Below are 18,064 nucleotides of genomic sequence, written 5' to 3' on the forward strand. Positions count from 1 at the left end.
TCACAATTCCCCTGTACCCTTTATATTCTATGGCAGACATAAGCTTTCGTAGGTTCCACATGTGTAAGGGGAAAAAAACAAACATAAAAATGCAGTCCAGCACACATTCTTACTGCTCTCCCCTACCTTTTCTTCTCCCCTTTTCTGATCCAACTATTCCTCTACCTTTTACAGCTATTTCTCTCCCTCTCCCAGGCATTTTTTCTCTCCTTGATTCTTTGTGTTGTTCTGCATCCACAAAACCAATTCAAAGAGGTCTTTTTATGTTGATGTAATGGAAAGAGCTTCAACACCTGTTTATTCCTCCAAATGAGAATGGAATCAGCTATTTCTAAATATTTCATTGATCTGTTACTTAAAAATGCTTATTAGTTGTTAAAATATTTTATATAGAAATATTTTTCAATACTGTTGAGCTGCTGTTGTTGCAGAAGTAGAAGCTTAATACTATATTTAAGGTTTGGAACATTAGATCTTCATTTCTGACATGATGTGTTTAAGCATTTGCAAATAAGAATAAAAAGATCCATGATTTTGGTTTTGGGTAAGCTTGTATGAAAAGAAAATGTATGCATTTTAGAAATGTGGTAATTGACTGCATATTGTGTGAAAACAACACAAGCTGTGTTAATGGTAAGGTCACAACAGACCGACGTTGTGCTTATTGTGTTTAGAGTTTTGAAAATGTGACTACAGATAGGACAAAAGGATGTTAGCAGCTGAAAAAAACTGTAATAGTCTATGACATTCAATGTTTGTCTAAAGACAAACATTTCAGGTGAAGGATAATGCACTTCTTACATGTGTTATGATCTATATGACTATTATTTTTATTGTGAGTATTAGGCTTATTATTGCTGATCACTGTTGTTGTACTATGATATTGTAATATTTACCATTATATAATCAGAGAGAAGTTCAGATAGATAATTTATTAAAGTGTCACTCCACAATACAATAGCAAAATACATAAATATGTATAGTATTTTTATGTTACATTAATCAGTGTCTTTTTAATACCGCTGGGTTTATAGATGTTGCTGCTGATTGGGCTAACATGTTTGACACACCCACCAAACAAGAGAAAACCTAACTAAAACCCGGCTGCACACCGTTTCCAGGAAACATGTTGTTCAGCCCTGAAACCGTAGCAAAAAGATGTGCACTGGTTTGAGCTTGAACGTGTCCTCAAGTGTGACTCAAAGTTTCTATTATGAGCAATTTTCCATGATTTAACCAATCAAACTGAAAAGATGTCGCTGCGCATTTAACAAACGTGGAAACGCACCAATCAGCATCAGGAGGCGGGCCTTATTAAATACATCCCAATCGCTCCATTTGTTGAAGATACTACGCGGAATGAGCTATTCATACGGACAGGTAAAGTCTGTCTTCCGGGTTTAACTATTTTTAATGTATATGTATGTTTTATGCTTATATGATCCTTGTATATTTGTCTTACGGTCTAACCTTCATGTACAGAGAAAATATGCACAATTTTGATCGTATAATCGCCTAACCTTTGTAGAAACAGCCTATTATGCTAGTCAGTTAGCCTTTTAGCTACACTGATGTAACAAAAAAATACGTTTTTGTGTCTGTTCATTGCGTGCTGTTCAGTCGTTTAACACATTACATAAAATAGACACATTTTGTACATCTTTGTCTTAATGAATGTCATAACATAAAGATGCAAAATAGAAATGTGTAACTTTTGGATCTGTGCCTATTGTCATCATTCACCATTATGTCGTGACGTTTACAGTTAGTGGAATAAAATCATAATGAAAAAATAAGAGTTTACAGGTATGAGTGCAATTTTTTCTTTCGTAAAAAAACAAGAGATGTCAGACGTCACCAGTCACTTTTGTTGTATGGTAAAAAGATGCAGTGACAGTAAATGGTGACTAAGTCTCATTCTTGTCATTCATGTCATTCTTCCTAAAATATCTCCTATATTAACATTAAAAATGTTCAATAAATATTAGTGTAATAATAATAAAAATAATACTATGTAAATATCTGAGTTCTATTGAAAGATCCATGAGAATAAGTAAACAATAACAGATTATTTACTCAGATTATTATAAATTTGCATTTTTACTTACAGTTTTTTTCAGCTGCTAACATCCTTTTGTCCTCTAGTCACATTTTCAAAACTCTAAACACAATTAGCACAACATCTGCCTGTTGTGACCATACCATTAACACAATTTGTGTTGTTTTCACACAATATGCAATCAATTATCATGTTTCTAAAATGCTTACATTTTCTTTTCATACAATGCTTACCCAAAACCAAAATCATGGATCTTTTTAGTCTTATTTACAAATGCTTAAACACGTCATGTCAGAAATGAAGACCTAATGTTGCAAACCTTAAATATAGTATTAAGCTTCTACTTTTGCGACAACAACAGCTCAAAAGTATTGAAAAAATTCTCTCTATATAAAATACTGTAACAACTGATTAGCACCTTTAAGTAACAAGATCACTGAAATATTTAGAAAAGCTGATTCCATTCTCAGTCTGAGGAATAGTCAGGTGTTGAAGCTCTTTCCATTACATCGACAACATAGAGTAAAAAAGACCTCTTTGATTTGGTTTTGTGGATGCAGAACAACACAAAAAATCAGAGAGAGAAAAAAAATAATGCCTGGCAGAGGGAGAGGAGTTAGGAGAGAGGACTAAGAATGTGTTGGACTGTGCATTTTTATGTTTGTTTGTTTTTTTCCCCCTTTACACATGTGAAACCTATGAAAGCTTATTTCTGCCATAGAATATAAAGGGTAATTTGACTTTTGTATCTCACAATTCAGATTTTTTTTTTTTTTTTGCAATTGTGAATTTACAGTTTCTCAAAATTCTGATAAAGTCTGAATTGCAAGATGTAAACTCACAATTCCAGCAGAAGTCTGAATTGTGAGATCAAAAGATTACTGTTTTTATTTTATTTTTCTTATACTGTGACGGAAACAACTTTGCATGTATGTTGGATTTTCTCTTGTACATTCTATGGAGTGACTCATTGACTCATTCAGTAGTATGTTGCCAAGAACAAACACATTCAACACTTAAAAATGTTAAACGGGTTTCAGCTGAAGGTCAACTGAAGGCTAAATTACAGAAAAAAATATTAATTTTTATATTGTCTATTATATGCAGGTAGAACTGAAACATGACAAGCAATGCCGTTTTTGTAAAGCCATCAGTTGTTAGTATTTTGACAGTCACTGTACTATGATTGACTGTATGTTTCTGTTGGATAGAAACTAGTGGTAATGTTTTGACTGAATGACTCTATTTTGAATCAGGTTTGCTGTGTTTTGAAAGAGTTAGTACATGTAGAAAAGGGTATTCAGCATTTTGAAATGTAGAGTTTGTATTCATTTAACAAAATGTGGTTTTGGCCACAAAATGTACTGTTTGGCTAATTGTGTGATGTAGGTGTGTTGCTGTGTTAAGAGTTTAGAAAAAGTACTTTAAGTATTGGTAAATGCTTGTTAGCAATTGAAAAAAACTGTAAACTGTGCATTTAATTTGTTTACAATCCCATATTTATTGTTTTGGTAATGTATTTGCCTTTCTTATGGACCACAGCTGATTCTATGTTGGTAATGTTTCATTGCAGTTGAAATCTCATTTAACAGTTTCGGTTCAGTTTATTGCAATACAAACTTCTTATTTCTTTTTCAAAGGGTTATCCAGGACCAGGTGGTAACGCTCCCCGACACCACCCGCCTCCAGGGGCACCGTATGGAGGTGGTCCCGCTGGTGGACAGTATGGTTCACCTTATGGCGGTGCCCCTCCAGGGCAACAGTATGGTGGAGGGGCTCCGTACGGGTCTTATGGTCAACCTGGTCCAAGAGCGCCGTACGGTGGGGGCCAAGCTCCAGGTGGCCCTTATGGAGGCTATGGACAACCCCAGGGAGGACCATATAGTCAGCAGGGACCTGCAGGTTAGAGACGTATAACTCAGTTTAGTTTTAATTTGGTTGAGTATCATGAGTGTGTGTATATACATTACTAGTCAAAAGATTTTGGACAGTAAAATTTTTAATGTTTTTTTACAGAAGTGTCTTTTGCTCACCAAGCCTGCATTTATTTGATCCAAAGTACAGCAAGAAAATAAAGTACAGCAGAAAAATAACTCTTTTCTATTTGAATATATTTTAAAATAATTGTATATGTAATTTATTCCTGTGATTTCAAAACTGAATTTTTAGTATTATTACTTCAGTCTTCAGTGTCACATGGTCCTTCAGAAATCATTCTAATATTCTGATTTGCAGCTCAAAAAACATTTTTATTATTTTTATTATTATTATTATTATGTTGAAAACAGCTGAGTAGATTTTTTTTTTCAGGTTTTTTTGATGAATAGAAAGTTCAGAATAATATTTTGTAACATTATAAATGTCTTTATCATCACTTGTGATCAATTTAAAACATCCTTGCTAAATAAAAATAAAACTAAAAACTAAAAACTATTTTGATCCACTTCAAATGTTGACTACTGTAGTCAATAATGTTACAGCAGCTTTCCTGAAAACCTGAAAAAAAATGTGTTTTAAATATTGATAATGATGGTGATAATAATAATAATAATGAATAAAAAATGTTTATTAATCAGCAAATATTAGGTTTTATACATATATTTAATGTGACACTAAAGACCGGAGTAATGCTGACCGAAAAATTTAGCTTTAGTCATAGGAATAAATTACATTTTAAAATATATTCAAATAAAAAAGCAGTTATTTTAAATATTAAACATATTTAACAATATTACTGCTTGTGCTGTATTTTGGATCAAATAAATGCAGGCTTGGAGAGCAGAAGAAACTTATTTAAAAAACAATAAATATCCAAAAACATTTGACTGGTAGTGAAATATATACACAGTTTATGTATATGTATGGGTGGGTGTCTTTACAGTGATTTTAAGTGTCAAAATACTTTTTAGGGCCACTACGAACACTACTGTTAAAATGTTTAGGGTCAGTAAGTTGTTGTTGTTGTTGTTTTTTAATTAATAAACTTTTTTTCAGCAAGGACACAATAAATTATTATAAATTAGAAGTGACTGTTAGATCAGGTCCCCACGCCAGACAATTAGGATCCAGCCCCGGACACCAGATCCCGTCAGAAAATATCAGTCTTTCGGTAACAGGACAACTAGTCAGCAAGCTGTAGTTACCCCAACCCCACTAACAAAAGATGCAGGACTCTAACCCACAGTAGATGCGGGACTCTAACCCACAATAACAGCAGGTTTCTGTCAGTTATGAAGTTGACCGATGGAAGCCAGAGATGAGCAGAAGCAGGAGACGAAGTGATGATGGTAAAAAGGGTATAACAGAATTTATTGAACAGTTTTAGTTGCGTATGTCTCAATGTTCAGACTTCGTCTGAGGAGTACAGCTCAAAGAACAATGATATATCAAACGGATTCAACATCCCATAAACCTTGAATTTCCATAAACATCCCCGTTATCTATTTCTTAGACCAAACAATTCATGAAACCCCACAATCATGGAACTGAACAATAATGAAAATGCATAAGCAAGGAAAATAATAAGAAATATAAAATATAAAAACATATAAATGAATAATATAAATGAACAATATATATGAGTAAATGAATAAATGATAAATACTTAAATAATCAAATAAATAATTAAATATGAATTATGTGAATGATTAATGATTATAAAATGATTATTAAATGATTATGTAAATAAATGATTATAAATGAAATTAAAAACAAACATAAAATTTAAACACAACACAATAATTTGCATGTAAGGATCTAAGGATCCTTCATGACAGAACATACTTTTACATTGAAAAATGTTCTATTTCAAATAAATGCTGCTCTTTTGAATTTTCTATTCATTAAAGAATCCTTAAAAATGTACCACAATTTCCACAAAAATGTAAGCAGCATAGCTGTTTTCAGCTTTGAAGATAATAAATGTTTATTAGAATGATTTCTGATGAATCATGTGACTCAGCTTTACCATCACAGAAATAAATTATAGTTTAAAATATATTAAAATAGAAAACAGGTATTTTAAATAGTAGTAATATTCACAATATGACTGTTTTGTTGTATTTTTAATTACACAAATGCAGACTTGGTGAGCATTAGAAAATTAAAAAAAAAAAAAAAAAACTTCATGAACCCAAACTTTTGAATAATAGTTTATATCATGTTCATTTTTCTTTTTTTGGTTAATAGACTGCCTACTTCAATGGTTTTCAGTAATGACTATAATTTAAGCAAATAAATGTGATGTGACGGGAGTGTGAAAGTGGATTTGGAAAGTAGAGGGATAGCAATGTGGTGTATATAACTTTTTTTTTTTTTTTTTTTATCAGAATGTTTTCCTCAGCTTTATACATTTGCAAATCCACTCTAATAGATGTTGGTACAGCAGGTGAATTTTTCCACATGGTCTCAGGAGTGGTAGGCAACAGCTTCAGGCTGGTTTGACTGATGATGTCTGAGTGTCAGGGTTGGCAGCTAAGACAGCGTGAGTCGCTGCCGTTCCATCAGGCGTGCAGTGGCCGAGGGCTGTGAATAAAAAACGAAAGATAGAAATTTATGAAGGCGCTGCAGACAAGGTCCTTGATCCTCCTGCACTGCAGCTGTGTCATATGCCCCTCACCGAATGACTGATGCTGATACACTGCAGGATGGCAGAAGCAGCTTGTACTGATCTGGTACAGAATGTGCCCGCGGGAGAATTAGAGTGATGAGTGCGGTAATTCTGAGCGAAAGGGGTTCGTGTGTATGTGTCCTTCCGCGTTTATGTCGGTAAGTATTCTGTAATGTCCTGTGGGAAAGGCTGTCAGATTCAAAGACTGTCCTCTGAACAGTGCTTATCCCTCCCGAGGGATATAGTGACCGTCTGCGCTTCACCAAATTGCACAACTTATTCTTGTCCCTCTTGGGATCGGGACGACACATTGCTGACAACTTAGGCTTGTTCAGATTGAACCCATTTTCAATATGTTTTTCAAATGTGACCTGTAGGACTGTGCGTCCTCATCATCCTCTCACTGTAATTTTGCAAGTAATTAACTACTTTTTTTGCACATTTATGGATGTTCTGCATCCAAAAACTGCTCCATTCAGTAAAAAAAAAAACAAAGCCACATGTGAATATAAATTGGCTGATTCAATCCCAGCTGTATACACCAGGGTTATTATCATTAACCAAAACTAAAACCATAAAAAAAAGATTTAAAATAAACATTAACTGAAATAAAAAGTGTGAAAATGCATGTATTTATTAAGAATTTGTTTCAGCTGTTTGCCAACACAATTTCTCATTTTCTTTTAGTTTAAATTAAATTACTAAAATAGATAAAACTAAAAGCTAAAATTAATTAAAAAAAAAAAAAACTAAGCAAAATCACTAAAATGTAAATGTTTTCATAAAAAAAAAAAAAAGAAAAACAAAAAAAACCTAATTGAAAATATTAATAAAAACTATAGTAATATTTAAAATATTAATAAATATAAAATATAATAGACCAGTGTTGGGTGTAATACTAATTTTTTAATAAAGTAATTTATTAAAGTATATTAATTACAAGTTTATTACTTCAAAAAGTAAAGTAAGGGATTACACTTTTTGTTGTTGTTGTTTAATTACAGTTACTTCTGATGTAATTGCATTAAATACTGTATAAACTATAGAATAATTCTGTATAAAATAATAGTGAATTTAACATTGTTGTATTGTTCAACTGGTCGAGGTTGATATGGGATTTAAAAAGTTATTTGTAATTATTTTTGGATGTGGTTTCATTTTTAAATACTATTTAAACCTGTGATGAACTATGGGTAAATGATTTGTTTTGAACTGATTGAATCAATAGAGCATGAAGAAATACATTTGCACTCACGAATGTAGTCTGTTTTAATGTTGCAGGTAACATTCCCCCCGGTGTGAACCCTGAGGCCTACCAGTGGTTTTGTACAGTGGATTCAGATCGTAGTGGCTACATCAATGCCAAAGAACTGAAGCAAGCACTCATGAATTCCAACAACTCCGCTTTCAATGACGAAACCTGCATGATGATGCTTAGTGAGTATTGCCATTGTTAACATAACCCTCCTGATAGCTGTTAAGCTACTGAATGGATGCCTATATTCAAATAAATAACAGAATGCTGCAATGTCAAACAATGCAAAAATAGAAGTCATCTGATGACATCTCCAGTGCCAAAGGAAACTGAAGTAAGAATCAGTGCTTTGTCTTCATTTCCAGATATGTTTGACAAGACCAAAACTGGACGTGTAGATGTATTCGGTTTCTCTGCACTGTGGATGTTTCTGCAGCAGTGGAGGGCTGTATTCCAGCAGTTTGACCGAGACCGATCCGGATCAATTAACAGCAATGAGATGCACCAGGGTGAGTAAATTAGAGGTCAAGAGAAACCCAAGAAAACACTTTTGCAGTAAAGGCCACATGTTCATGCTGTTATGACAACAGTCACAGTCACTGAGGACAAATTCAATTGCTATGCTGTGTTCAGGCTCCAAAAGGTTCTTGTTTGACATACCTGTCAGTGGTGGGTCATATTTGCTGGCCATACATATTTCTTACCAGTCTATAAACTATATTATGTATTCTATATAATAATGTATACATTGCACATGTCTGACCAACAAAAGTACAGAAAGTACAGAAAAGAAGACAGAAAAGAAGTCTCTATCTCAGTGTTCTTTCACAAAAATATTAAGAAATTTTGAATGATTTATTTTTTTTGTGCTTAATTTGAGGAATACTATACAATTCAAATATGGTAGGGTAGGGTATATTTTTGCCTGTTATTGAAAGAAGTCTCTTATGCTCATCAAAGCTGCATTTATTTGATAAAAAAAAGAAAAACAGTAATGGTGTGAAGCTAATTTTAAAATATATTCTAAAATATAAAATATTTAAAAATGTATTCTATTCCTGTGATTTTCAGCATCATTACTCCAGTCTTCAGTGTCACATGATCCTTCAGAAATCATTCAGATATGCTGATTTGCATAATTTAATTTGGCTCTTGTAACTTATACAAGTGAGAGTTCGATTGTCATTCTTATATTTTGATATAGACGACACATTGTGTTGTAGTTCCTAATAAACCTACAAGCCAATTGCCATTAGTTTTATTACTCGGGGACCAGTCAAAAGTTTTTGAACAGTACGATTTTTAATGTTTTGCTCATCAAGCCTGCATTTATTTGATTCACAGCAAAAACAGTAACATTTTGAAATATTTTTGCTATTTAAAATAAGTTTTCTATTCGAATAGATTTTAAAATGTAATTTATTCCTGTGAGAAAAGTTACATTTTCAGCATCATTACTTCAGTTTTACATGATCCTTCAAAAATCATTCTAATATGCTGATTTGCTATTATTATTATTATCAATATTTAAAACAGTTGAGATTTTTTTTTTCTTTGATGAATAGAAAAATCCAAAGATCAGCACTGAAATAAAAAGCTTTTAATTCTGCAATATTAATAATTATAGATTTATAAAATAATACTTTTATTTAGCTAGGATGCTTTAAATTGATCAAGTGATGATAAAGATGTTTATATTGTTACAAAAGATTTCAGATAAATGCTGTTCTTCTGAACTTTCTATTCACCTCAGCTCAACTCAAATAGAAAAGAGTTATTTTAAAATTTAGAAGTTATTTTAGAAAAATATTTAAAAATTTGACTGTTTTTGCTGTACTTTGGATCAAATAAATGCAGGCTTGGTAAGCAGAAGACATTTCTTTAAAAAACATTAAAAATCTTAAAAAACTGGTAACATATATTAAGGCTTGGTCAACATGTTAATCACAACCTAAAAGTAACCACAGGAAATTTTCTCTGCTTTCATCAGCTGAAATGTTTTTATATGTATTTCCTCAAATCAATTAAGTGATTCACATAGCGTATCACTTAGATATGTTTACTGATCATACTGATCAAGATGTGTTTACTGATCATAGTTCCAGGAATTTGCACAATAGACAAAACATAATTACAAAAAACATGAATTAGTCAGATACTCAAAAAAAAACAGTTGTTTAAATATAGAAAGATTCAGTGGCACGCACACACACAAGATGTAGCAGTCAAAAAAGCAAGGAAAAGCATTGCTGAGCTTGTGTTCTCTACCGTGAACCCCTTTTTTCATTTAATCCTGTGCGATTGAATACGCAATTATTTGTAGGGCTGAAACGTCATGAAAAAATTGCCCTTAAAATAACCTCAAAATTGTAGCCGTTATCTTGGAGTGTCTTTTTTATAGGCATTGATTTTGTATGAACAAGTCTGTTCATGACTGCCAGACCAATATTTCATCTTCAGCAATAGTTGAAGCCATTATAAAGATGTGAATAGGCCTGAAAGTGTATGGATGATTACTGGTGAGCGACAGTGTTGAAAACAAGGTGGATACAAAAACAACAGTAGAACGGTTTACTGGGGCCTGCGAAGAGAAAATGAGGGATTTAGGGACTATTGTGTGCTTTTTGTTATGGAAAAGTCCTTCTAACATTGTTAATTTCCAAAACTCTTCCACTTTTTGTTGCTGACTCATTTAAGAAGCATAAACCTTTGTGTAAAACCAGAGGTTAGCAATGTAAGCATGTGTTTTTGAAAGAAATTCATAATTTTATTCAGCAATTTTATAGACATAATGTTACAAAAAAATTCAGTTTTATATAAATGCTGTGGCACACACGTTTTAATGTAATGTTGTGTTTCTTATTTCCCAGCTTTATCTCAGATGGGCTACAATCTGAGTCCCCAGTTTATTCAGGAGCTGGTGAATCGTTATTCTATGCGCGGTGGGAATGGGGTTCTTCAGTTGGACCGCTTCATTCAGGTGTGCACGCAGCTTCAGAGCATGACCCAGGCATTCCGTGAGAAAGATACCGCCATGACAGGCAATGTGAGGATGAATTACGAAGACTTCCTTTCGGGTGCCATTACCAGACTTATGTAAAGGGCTGCATCAGTAATTCAGAAGATAATCTGACTCTGAATGTACAGCATGACACCTTGCTCTCTCAACAGTGCCTTTCACCGCAACTTACCCTGAGTTTACCACATTTATCGACAAACTGTGTCCATTAAGCATTGCCAGAGCTAGCCAATTAAAACACTTATCACAAGAGACTACCATTGTGATATAGTTTGTAATGAAGTTAATAAAGACAAAACCAATGCCAAAACTATTAGTTGTACATGTGAATAAAATAACATTAGCTATGCAACAAGCACTATTGCTTATTAATGGGAGCATGTCATAGAAGTATGAATACTTTTGATTTACTTTTTATTATAATGAACATTTCTGTACTTTTTGAATATTAGTAGAAATGCCTGATTATGAATGCTTGAAATGCAAAGTTATTTAGCTTTCCCTACCCAAAGAAATTGCGTTATGCTTTTTGTATGATGATATTTATGCTCGCCTAACCCACCCCCATTGATATTTTTCTGCTGCTACTTTGCTTACAATTAAACAGTTTAATTAAAATAATTATTTTTGTTGTATTTGTTCAATTTGAATTATTTTCTCATGTATTTGTAATTTTTCCTTTCTTGTTTCATTTTAAAATAAATGTTTCATTTTAAAAATTTGGTCTGAATTGAGCATACTATTTATACTATTTATACTATCTATCTATCTATCTATCTATCTATCTACTCAACTGTATTTTACAAATTTGTGTTATTATTATTATTACAGTTTTTGAAGGTGGCTAGGACACATTTCACAATACTTTTTCAAAAGTCTTCACACAGTGAGCACAACATCAGTCTATGTGGGCTAAACTGTTAATCATTTATCATGCTTTGGCATAAAATGCGTTGATTAACAACATCTGTTACATGAATTACGTGAATTCTTTTATCACTTCGACACAAACACCATCAAAACTTTATGTACTATTCAAACCGATTTGCATGTTTTCAAAACTGTTAAACTTAAGTTCAAAACCTAGCACAGTACAAAAATGAATAAGACAGAAATTTGCAACATTTCTACAGAAACGTGAAAAATCAAATACTATCAAGGCAGTTGCATGTAGCAGGACATAAAAGGGGAAAACCTAGGAATGATTTTGTACTGTAATGTAACCACGGACCATATAACATACTGCAGTGAATTACAAACAGTGCAGAGTATGATTTTTGATTTGTAAAGAAGTTTTAACAAAAGAAAACATTATATAATTCTACCTGTTGTTAGTGTTTTTAGGTTGTTGCGTTATGAGTGATAAAGTGTGCTTGCTTGGTAAAAACCTTTGCTAGTGTTATGGAAGAATGAGTTACAGTTTTTTTCAACTGCTTACACACATTTTCAAAACTTTGCCTCTTTTTTTTTCAAATCTTTACACACAAATCTAACAATTGCACACACAAAATGTAAAATGCCTCACATCTCTTGCAAAATGAAGCACTGCATTCAAAATATCACAAACACGTCTCAAAAGCAAACATTTGTCTTACATTGGAAACACCTTTGCCATAATATTATATTTTTGTGTACATCATAAACACACAGTTATTCAAAACCTAAAGCTCTTCTTTTATTAACTCCTGTGTATATTTCTGTACAAAACTGAAAGTAATTGGCAGAGAAATGTTGAAAAATATGGTAAACATAAAGCAAGATGGAAACCAAACAGTTATTATTATTATTATTATTATTATTATTATTATTATTATTTATTGTGTAAGCATTTGTGGTTGTGAATACAGTATTACACAGTACAAAATAAAATAAATATTCTACCAGTCAAAAGTTTTTAAACAGTAAGATTTTTAAGGTTTTAGTCTCTTCTGCTCATCAAGCCTGCATTTATTTGATCCAAAATACAGAAATACAAAAATACAAAATACAAAAATAGTACAATTTTGAATTATTTTTACTATTTAAAATAACTTGTTCTATCTGAATATATTTTAAAATGTAATTTATTCCTGTGATTTCAAAGCTGAATTTTTAGCATCTTTACTCCAGTCACATGATCATTCAGAAATCATTCAAATATTCTGATTTGCTGCTCAGAGGAAAAAAAAAAAAATAAAAAAAATTATTATTATTGTTATTTTGTTGAAAACAGCTGAGTAGGTTTTCTTTCAGGTGTCTTTGATGAATAGAAGTTCAGAAGACCAGCATTATCTGAAATAGAATTTTTTCTATTCATCAAAGAATCCTGAAAAAAAAAGGTACTTTACTGTTTTAAATATTGATGATGATGATGATGATGATTATAATAATAATAAATGTTTCTTGAACAGCAAAACAGCATATCAGAATGATTTCTGCAGGATCATGTGGCACTGAAGACTGGAGTAATGATGCTGAAAATTCAGCTTTTTGTCTATATCACAATATATTACACATTTACAATATATTCACATAGAAAATGGTTGTTTTAAAAAGTATAAAATATTTCACAATATGCATTGCATATGCAATATGCATATTCATCATTTTAAAAAAGGTGATTATTCCAAGGCCTTTTCCAAAACCATGACTGGTTGGTGTTAAGTAAAGCAATGAGTGTTTGCAAAAGTGAGGTGTTAGTGTGAGGCACTGATGAATTAGTGTGACATTTTGATTGGTTGTGTTTGAAATAGAAAATCAAGATACTTCCTTTTAGATTCTCGTGTGTTACATAAAGAATTGTGTGTTGTGTTTTGCAAAAAGTGTTTTATGAAATTGAAAACTGAGTCAAAGGCCAAGAATTAGTGTATGGGTTTGCAGATTTGGTGTGTGGTTCTGATGTTTGAGTGTCAGGTTTTAGAAACTGTGCGACAAGTAAAGATTTTGTGTGTAAGCAGCTGAAAAAAACTGTAATTAGAGACATTAATGAAGTGTTTTGGTTGTTTGCATTCATTTTGAATGTGAAATGAACTGCTGTGTCAGATCCTTAAGAGAACTGTGTTAAGAGTTTTTAAAAAGTGACTTTAGTTTTGAGAAATGAGTCCTAGCAATTGTAAATATAAAAAAAAAAAAAAAAAACTTGTTGTTGCTGTTGTTATTCAAAAATGAGCTGTAAGTTTATTTGTATGTTCAATGTATGTTTCAACATTGGTCACTGGGTGTCAGTATTGCTTTAACGGGACATCCTGTGTAAAACTTTCTTTTTCCCCCTGAACGAATGAGAATGAAAATACGTCATTCTGACGTACAAAAATATCCAATCAGATAGTTGCTTACAGTGACGCAAGGAGGCAGGAAGTTGAATCGCCTAGAGATAGAGGTACGTACAGTCATGAGATTTTATAAAGTGACGCGCGAATGATATAATGAATGTTTGAAATATTATACATTAAATCGTCAGCGGGTTTCACATTATGTTTTTAGGAACATGTATAAGTAAAAATATGCTGTATTAACGTCTTTTTGTTGCGCCATTTAACACCCCATGCGTTGACACCGGTACCCTTGTAACAGTTACACATGAGTCTTTAATACTTAACCTAGGTTACATAAACACGTTAACATAAGGGCTCTCTCATTTCATTCTTTCTGCCCTATAAAACAATATTTTAACACATACTGTATCTTTGGATTTTGAAACGTCTCTCTCTGTCTATGTGTAATTCTTTAATTTCTCCCTGGTTAACAGGGTTGTAATAATAAGAGTGCATTGTCACCATGCCAAAGGTAAATAACCTACTAGAACTTGGACTGACTTTTTCAGGTTTATGCAACCATGTGGCCAGTGATCTGGACTGCCATGCGCACTTACGCGCCCTATGTGACCTTCCCAGTGGCCTTTGTGGTGGGAGCTGTTGGATACCACCTTGAGTGGTTTATTCGGGGTACTCCTAATGCCCCGGGGGAAGAGAGGGGCATTGCAGAGCTACGGGAGGATAGGAAATTAGAAGAACTGGCCGGTCAGGACAGCACACAGGTCCTCAGCCTGAAGGACAAACTGGAATTCACACCGAGGGCAGTGCTGGAAAGAAACCGACCAGAGAAGAGCTAAATGTCATGAAGTCCTGGAAGATTATCATATCATGATGTGCAACTTTTCAAACTTTGGGCTCATTTGTCACACTCAACGGCTTCAGGGACGGGAACTTTCTCTGAAAACTTTTGTGGGATTTCATGTCCAATCTTATGTCACTTCATTCAGCCACCCTAATTACTTGGAGTCTTGCTGTAATATGTTCCAGGTCTGCTGATGGAGCTTGACTGCTGAGAGAATTTTTTACAACTTTCATTCTTTGAGACGTCTTAATATTCATCTTCTGCCCTTAGGCATGCAGACACATGACTATATTGCACAAGTCCTAAATTGGAAAGCTTTAATAAGTTTTCCATTCGTGCTCCCTGTCATATGCTTATGAGACTAAAGCTCAAAGAAAGACCACCTTTGTTAAGTTTTGGTTCTGCGTGAATAAAAGTGCATCTTTGCCAGGCAACACTTGAGTGGGACTAGAAAATCTTTGAGACGTTTGAACTTCGAGTGGCTGATTCAGAACACTCAAAAATTCATACAGGCTCTGTCATCGCGGGCCTTTGCTAATTAGTAATAATGAACACAGTGAATTGTGAGGAATGAAAGCCAAGTTTTGCCTCTGTATTCTTTTCGGTTCATGTAAGAACTCTGCACATTATTTGAATATGTGGACCGGAAAGTTTAACTGGTATTTCGAACCAATTATCTGTGGTTTTGTGTCCATTTACATGTAAAGTACAGTGAACTCATACTGTTGCAGAGAATATTACCCATGTAGTGCGTTCCTAAGTATTGTTATGGTCAAAATGTCAGTGATATTTGCACAGCTAACTTTTGTGCTGAAGTGTGTGGGAGACTGCCTTGTGTTCATATAATAAATGTAAAGACACAGTTTAATTTTGCCACTGTTTGTCAGATTTTCTTTGTAGCTAGTGTGAATTTTGCACATTGCACGTTGCATGTTGAAAACAGTTGTGCTGCTTTGTTTATTTATTTTATTTTTATTTATTTATTTATTTATTTTTTGGAACCTGATATTTTTTTCAGGATTCTTTGATGAATAAAATGATTAAAAAGAACAGCATTTGTTTAAAATAGGAATATTTTCTAACTATACACTACTGTTCAAAGTTAAGGGTCATTAATTTATTTTTCTTTCTTTCTTTGTTAGAAAGAAATTATTACTTTTATTCAGCAAGGATGAATCAGAATCAGAATCAGAATCTGCTTTATTGCCAAGTATGCTTGCGCAATCGAGAAATTTGTTTTAGTGTCACAGGCTTCCAGTGCACAGAGACAACAACGACAACACAGAAAATAAAAATAAGATGAGAATAAAAAAAATACACATATGTAAATATAAATAGACAAAAATTGCAATGTAAGTTTTAAGAAAATAAATTGTATATACAGTTGTGCTACAGATAATAGAAAAATGAATAGAATGGAATGAGATGCCGGGTGTACTGGGATAGGTGGTAACAAATAAATATAAGGTTATTGCACACATTTTTATTGCACAGTTTAACTGTTCATAAGGTAGATTGCCTGAGGGAAGAAACTGTTCAATTTATAAAATGTTCAACTGACAAAAAAGTGATAGTAAAGACTTATATTGTTAGAAAAATAACTACTTTGAATAAATGCTGTTCAAGTACCCTGAAAAAAAAGTATCACAGGTTCCATAACATAAATAAATAAATAAATAAAAAATGATTTCTAAAGGATCATGTGTTGCTGAAGGCTGGAGTAATGGCTGAAAATTCAGCTTTGATTACAGGAAGAAATTATATTTTTAAAAGCATATTAAAATAGAACATGTTATTTTAAACTGTTATAATATTTCACAAAATTACTGTTTTTTTTTTTTTTGTTTTGTTTTGTTTGTTTGTTTTGTTTTGTTTTTTTGATCAAATGAATGCAGCTTTGATGAGCATAAGAGACTCCTTTAAAAAAAACATTAAAAATCTTACTGATCCTAAACGTTTGGCAGTGTACCTGTTACCGAATAGATCATAACCCTTTTTGTTTGTTTTAATTTATTATTGTTATTATTATTATTATTATTATTAATTAGTTAACACTTTGAAAGAATTGTTTTTCTCTCTCTTTTTTTAAGGAAGTTAAATAAAATACAGTATACATTTAAGAGTTTTGATAAAAAAAAAATATTTTAAAATATGTTACCATCAGTTTTTTCACCATTGAAATAGCCACAGAAACTGGCAATTGCTGCATTTTAGATTTATAGATTGTTTTAACAATCTATTAATCTAAAATTGTTAAACAGTTCTCTCTGTTATTCAAAAAAAAAAAAAAAAATTTTTAGTAGGACCGACTTCATAGGACAGATGTATGGTGTGTTTTCTATGCTGCACATTCGTTTTCTATCAGCACGCAGCTTGATTAATGGAAACCAGAAGAGCAAGACTTCACAAATCCCCAGAGTGTACTTAATAGAAGTAACCCTAACATTTTCCAGCATAAGCTGCGCTTCACTGCTGCCAACAAGCTAGTGAAACTTTATGAGTGCTGATCTAGATTTACATCAGCAAAGTGCATAAACGCTGATACCAGGCACCGTCGGCTTGTCTGCCCAAAACAGTTTTCTATAAAAGGTTATATCTGATGCAATATTTCAGTTGAACTCAAATGGCTTCAAGTCACCCCTAAAACATTTACATCACCGTAAACTCAATGTAAGTTTTGTCCCACATTTAAAGGAGAAGTCCGCTTCCAGAACAAAAATTTACAAATAATTTACTCGGTCTGTCTTCGGTCGTAAAGAAATCATGGTTTTTGAGGAAAACATTTATTTTTTCTGCATATAATGGACTTCACTGGTGCCCCGAATTTGGACTTCCAAAAATGCTATTTAAATGCAGCTTCAAAGGGCTCTAAATGATCCCAGCCGAGGAAGAAGGGTCTTGTCTAGCGAAATGATCGGACATTGTTTTTGAAAAATACAAATTTGTATACTTTTTAAGCACAAAAGCTTGTGTTCATTTTGAACGAATCTTTAATGTGACTCGGGAAGAACGAGTCGTCTCAGGGAG

At 32.8% G+C, this 18,064-nt stretch overlaps 2 protein-coding genes across 2 annotated transcripts; both read left to right on the forward strand.

The window, feature by feature from the left end:
• The first annotated feature begins 1,308 nt into the window (after positions 1 to 1,308).
• Positions 1,309 to 11,649, forward strand: pef1 (penta-EF-hand domain containing 1). The gene is made up of 5 exons (XM_051137426.1): positions 1,309 to 1,380; positions 3,700 to 3,961; positions 7,950 to 8,105; positions 8,289 to 8,432; positions 10,794 to 11,649. The coding sequence occupies exons 1-5, from the start codon at positions 1,360 to 1,362 to the stop codon at positions 11,021 to 11,023; spliced, it is 813 nt and encodes a 270-aa protein (XP_050993383.1). The 5' UTR covers positions 1,309 to 1,359; the 3' UTR covers positions 11,024 to 11,649.
• A 2,609-nt stretch (positions 11,650 to 14,258) lies between these two features.
• On the forward strand, positions 14,259 to 15,910 carry smim12 (small integral membrane protein 12). The gene is made up of 2 exons (XM_051136026.1): positions 14,259 to 14,300; positions 14,745 to 15,910. The coding sequence occupies exon 2, from the start codon at positions 14,757 to 14,759 to the stop codon at positions 15,030 to 15,032; it is 276 nt and encodes a 91-aa protein (XP_050991983.1). The 5' UTR covers positions 14,259 to 14,300; positions 14,745 to 14,756; the 3' UTR covers positions 15,033 to 15,910.
• The last annotated feature ends 2,154 nt before the right edge of the window (positions 15,911 to 18,064 follow it).

The sequence above is a fragment of the Labeo rohita genome, chromosome 19 (genome assembly GCF_022985175.1).
Source record: "Labeo rohita strain BAU-BD-2019 chromosome 19, IGBB_LRoh.1.0, whole genome shotgun sequence".
Taxonomy (NCBI): domain Eukaryota; kingdom Metazoa; phylum Chordata; class Actinopteri; order Cypriniformes; family Cyprinidae; genus Labeo; species Labeo rohita.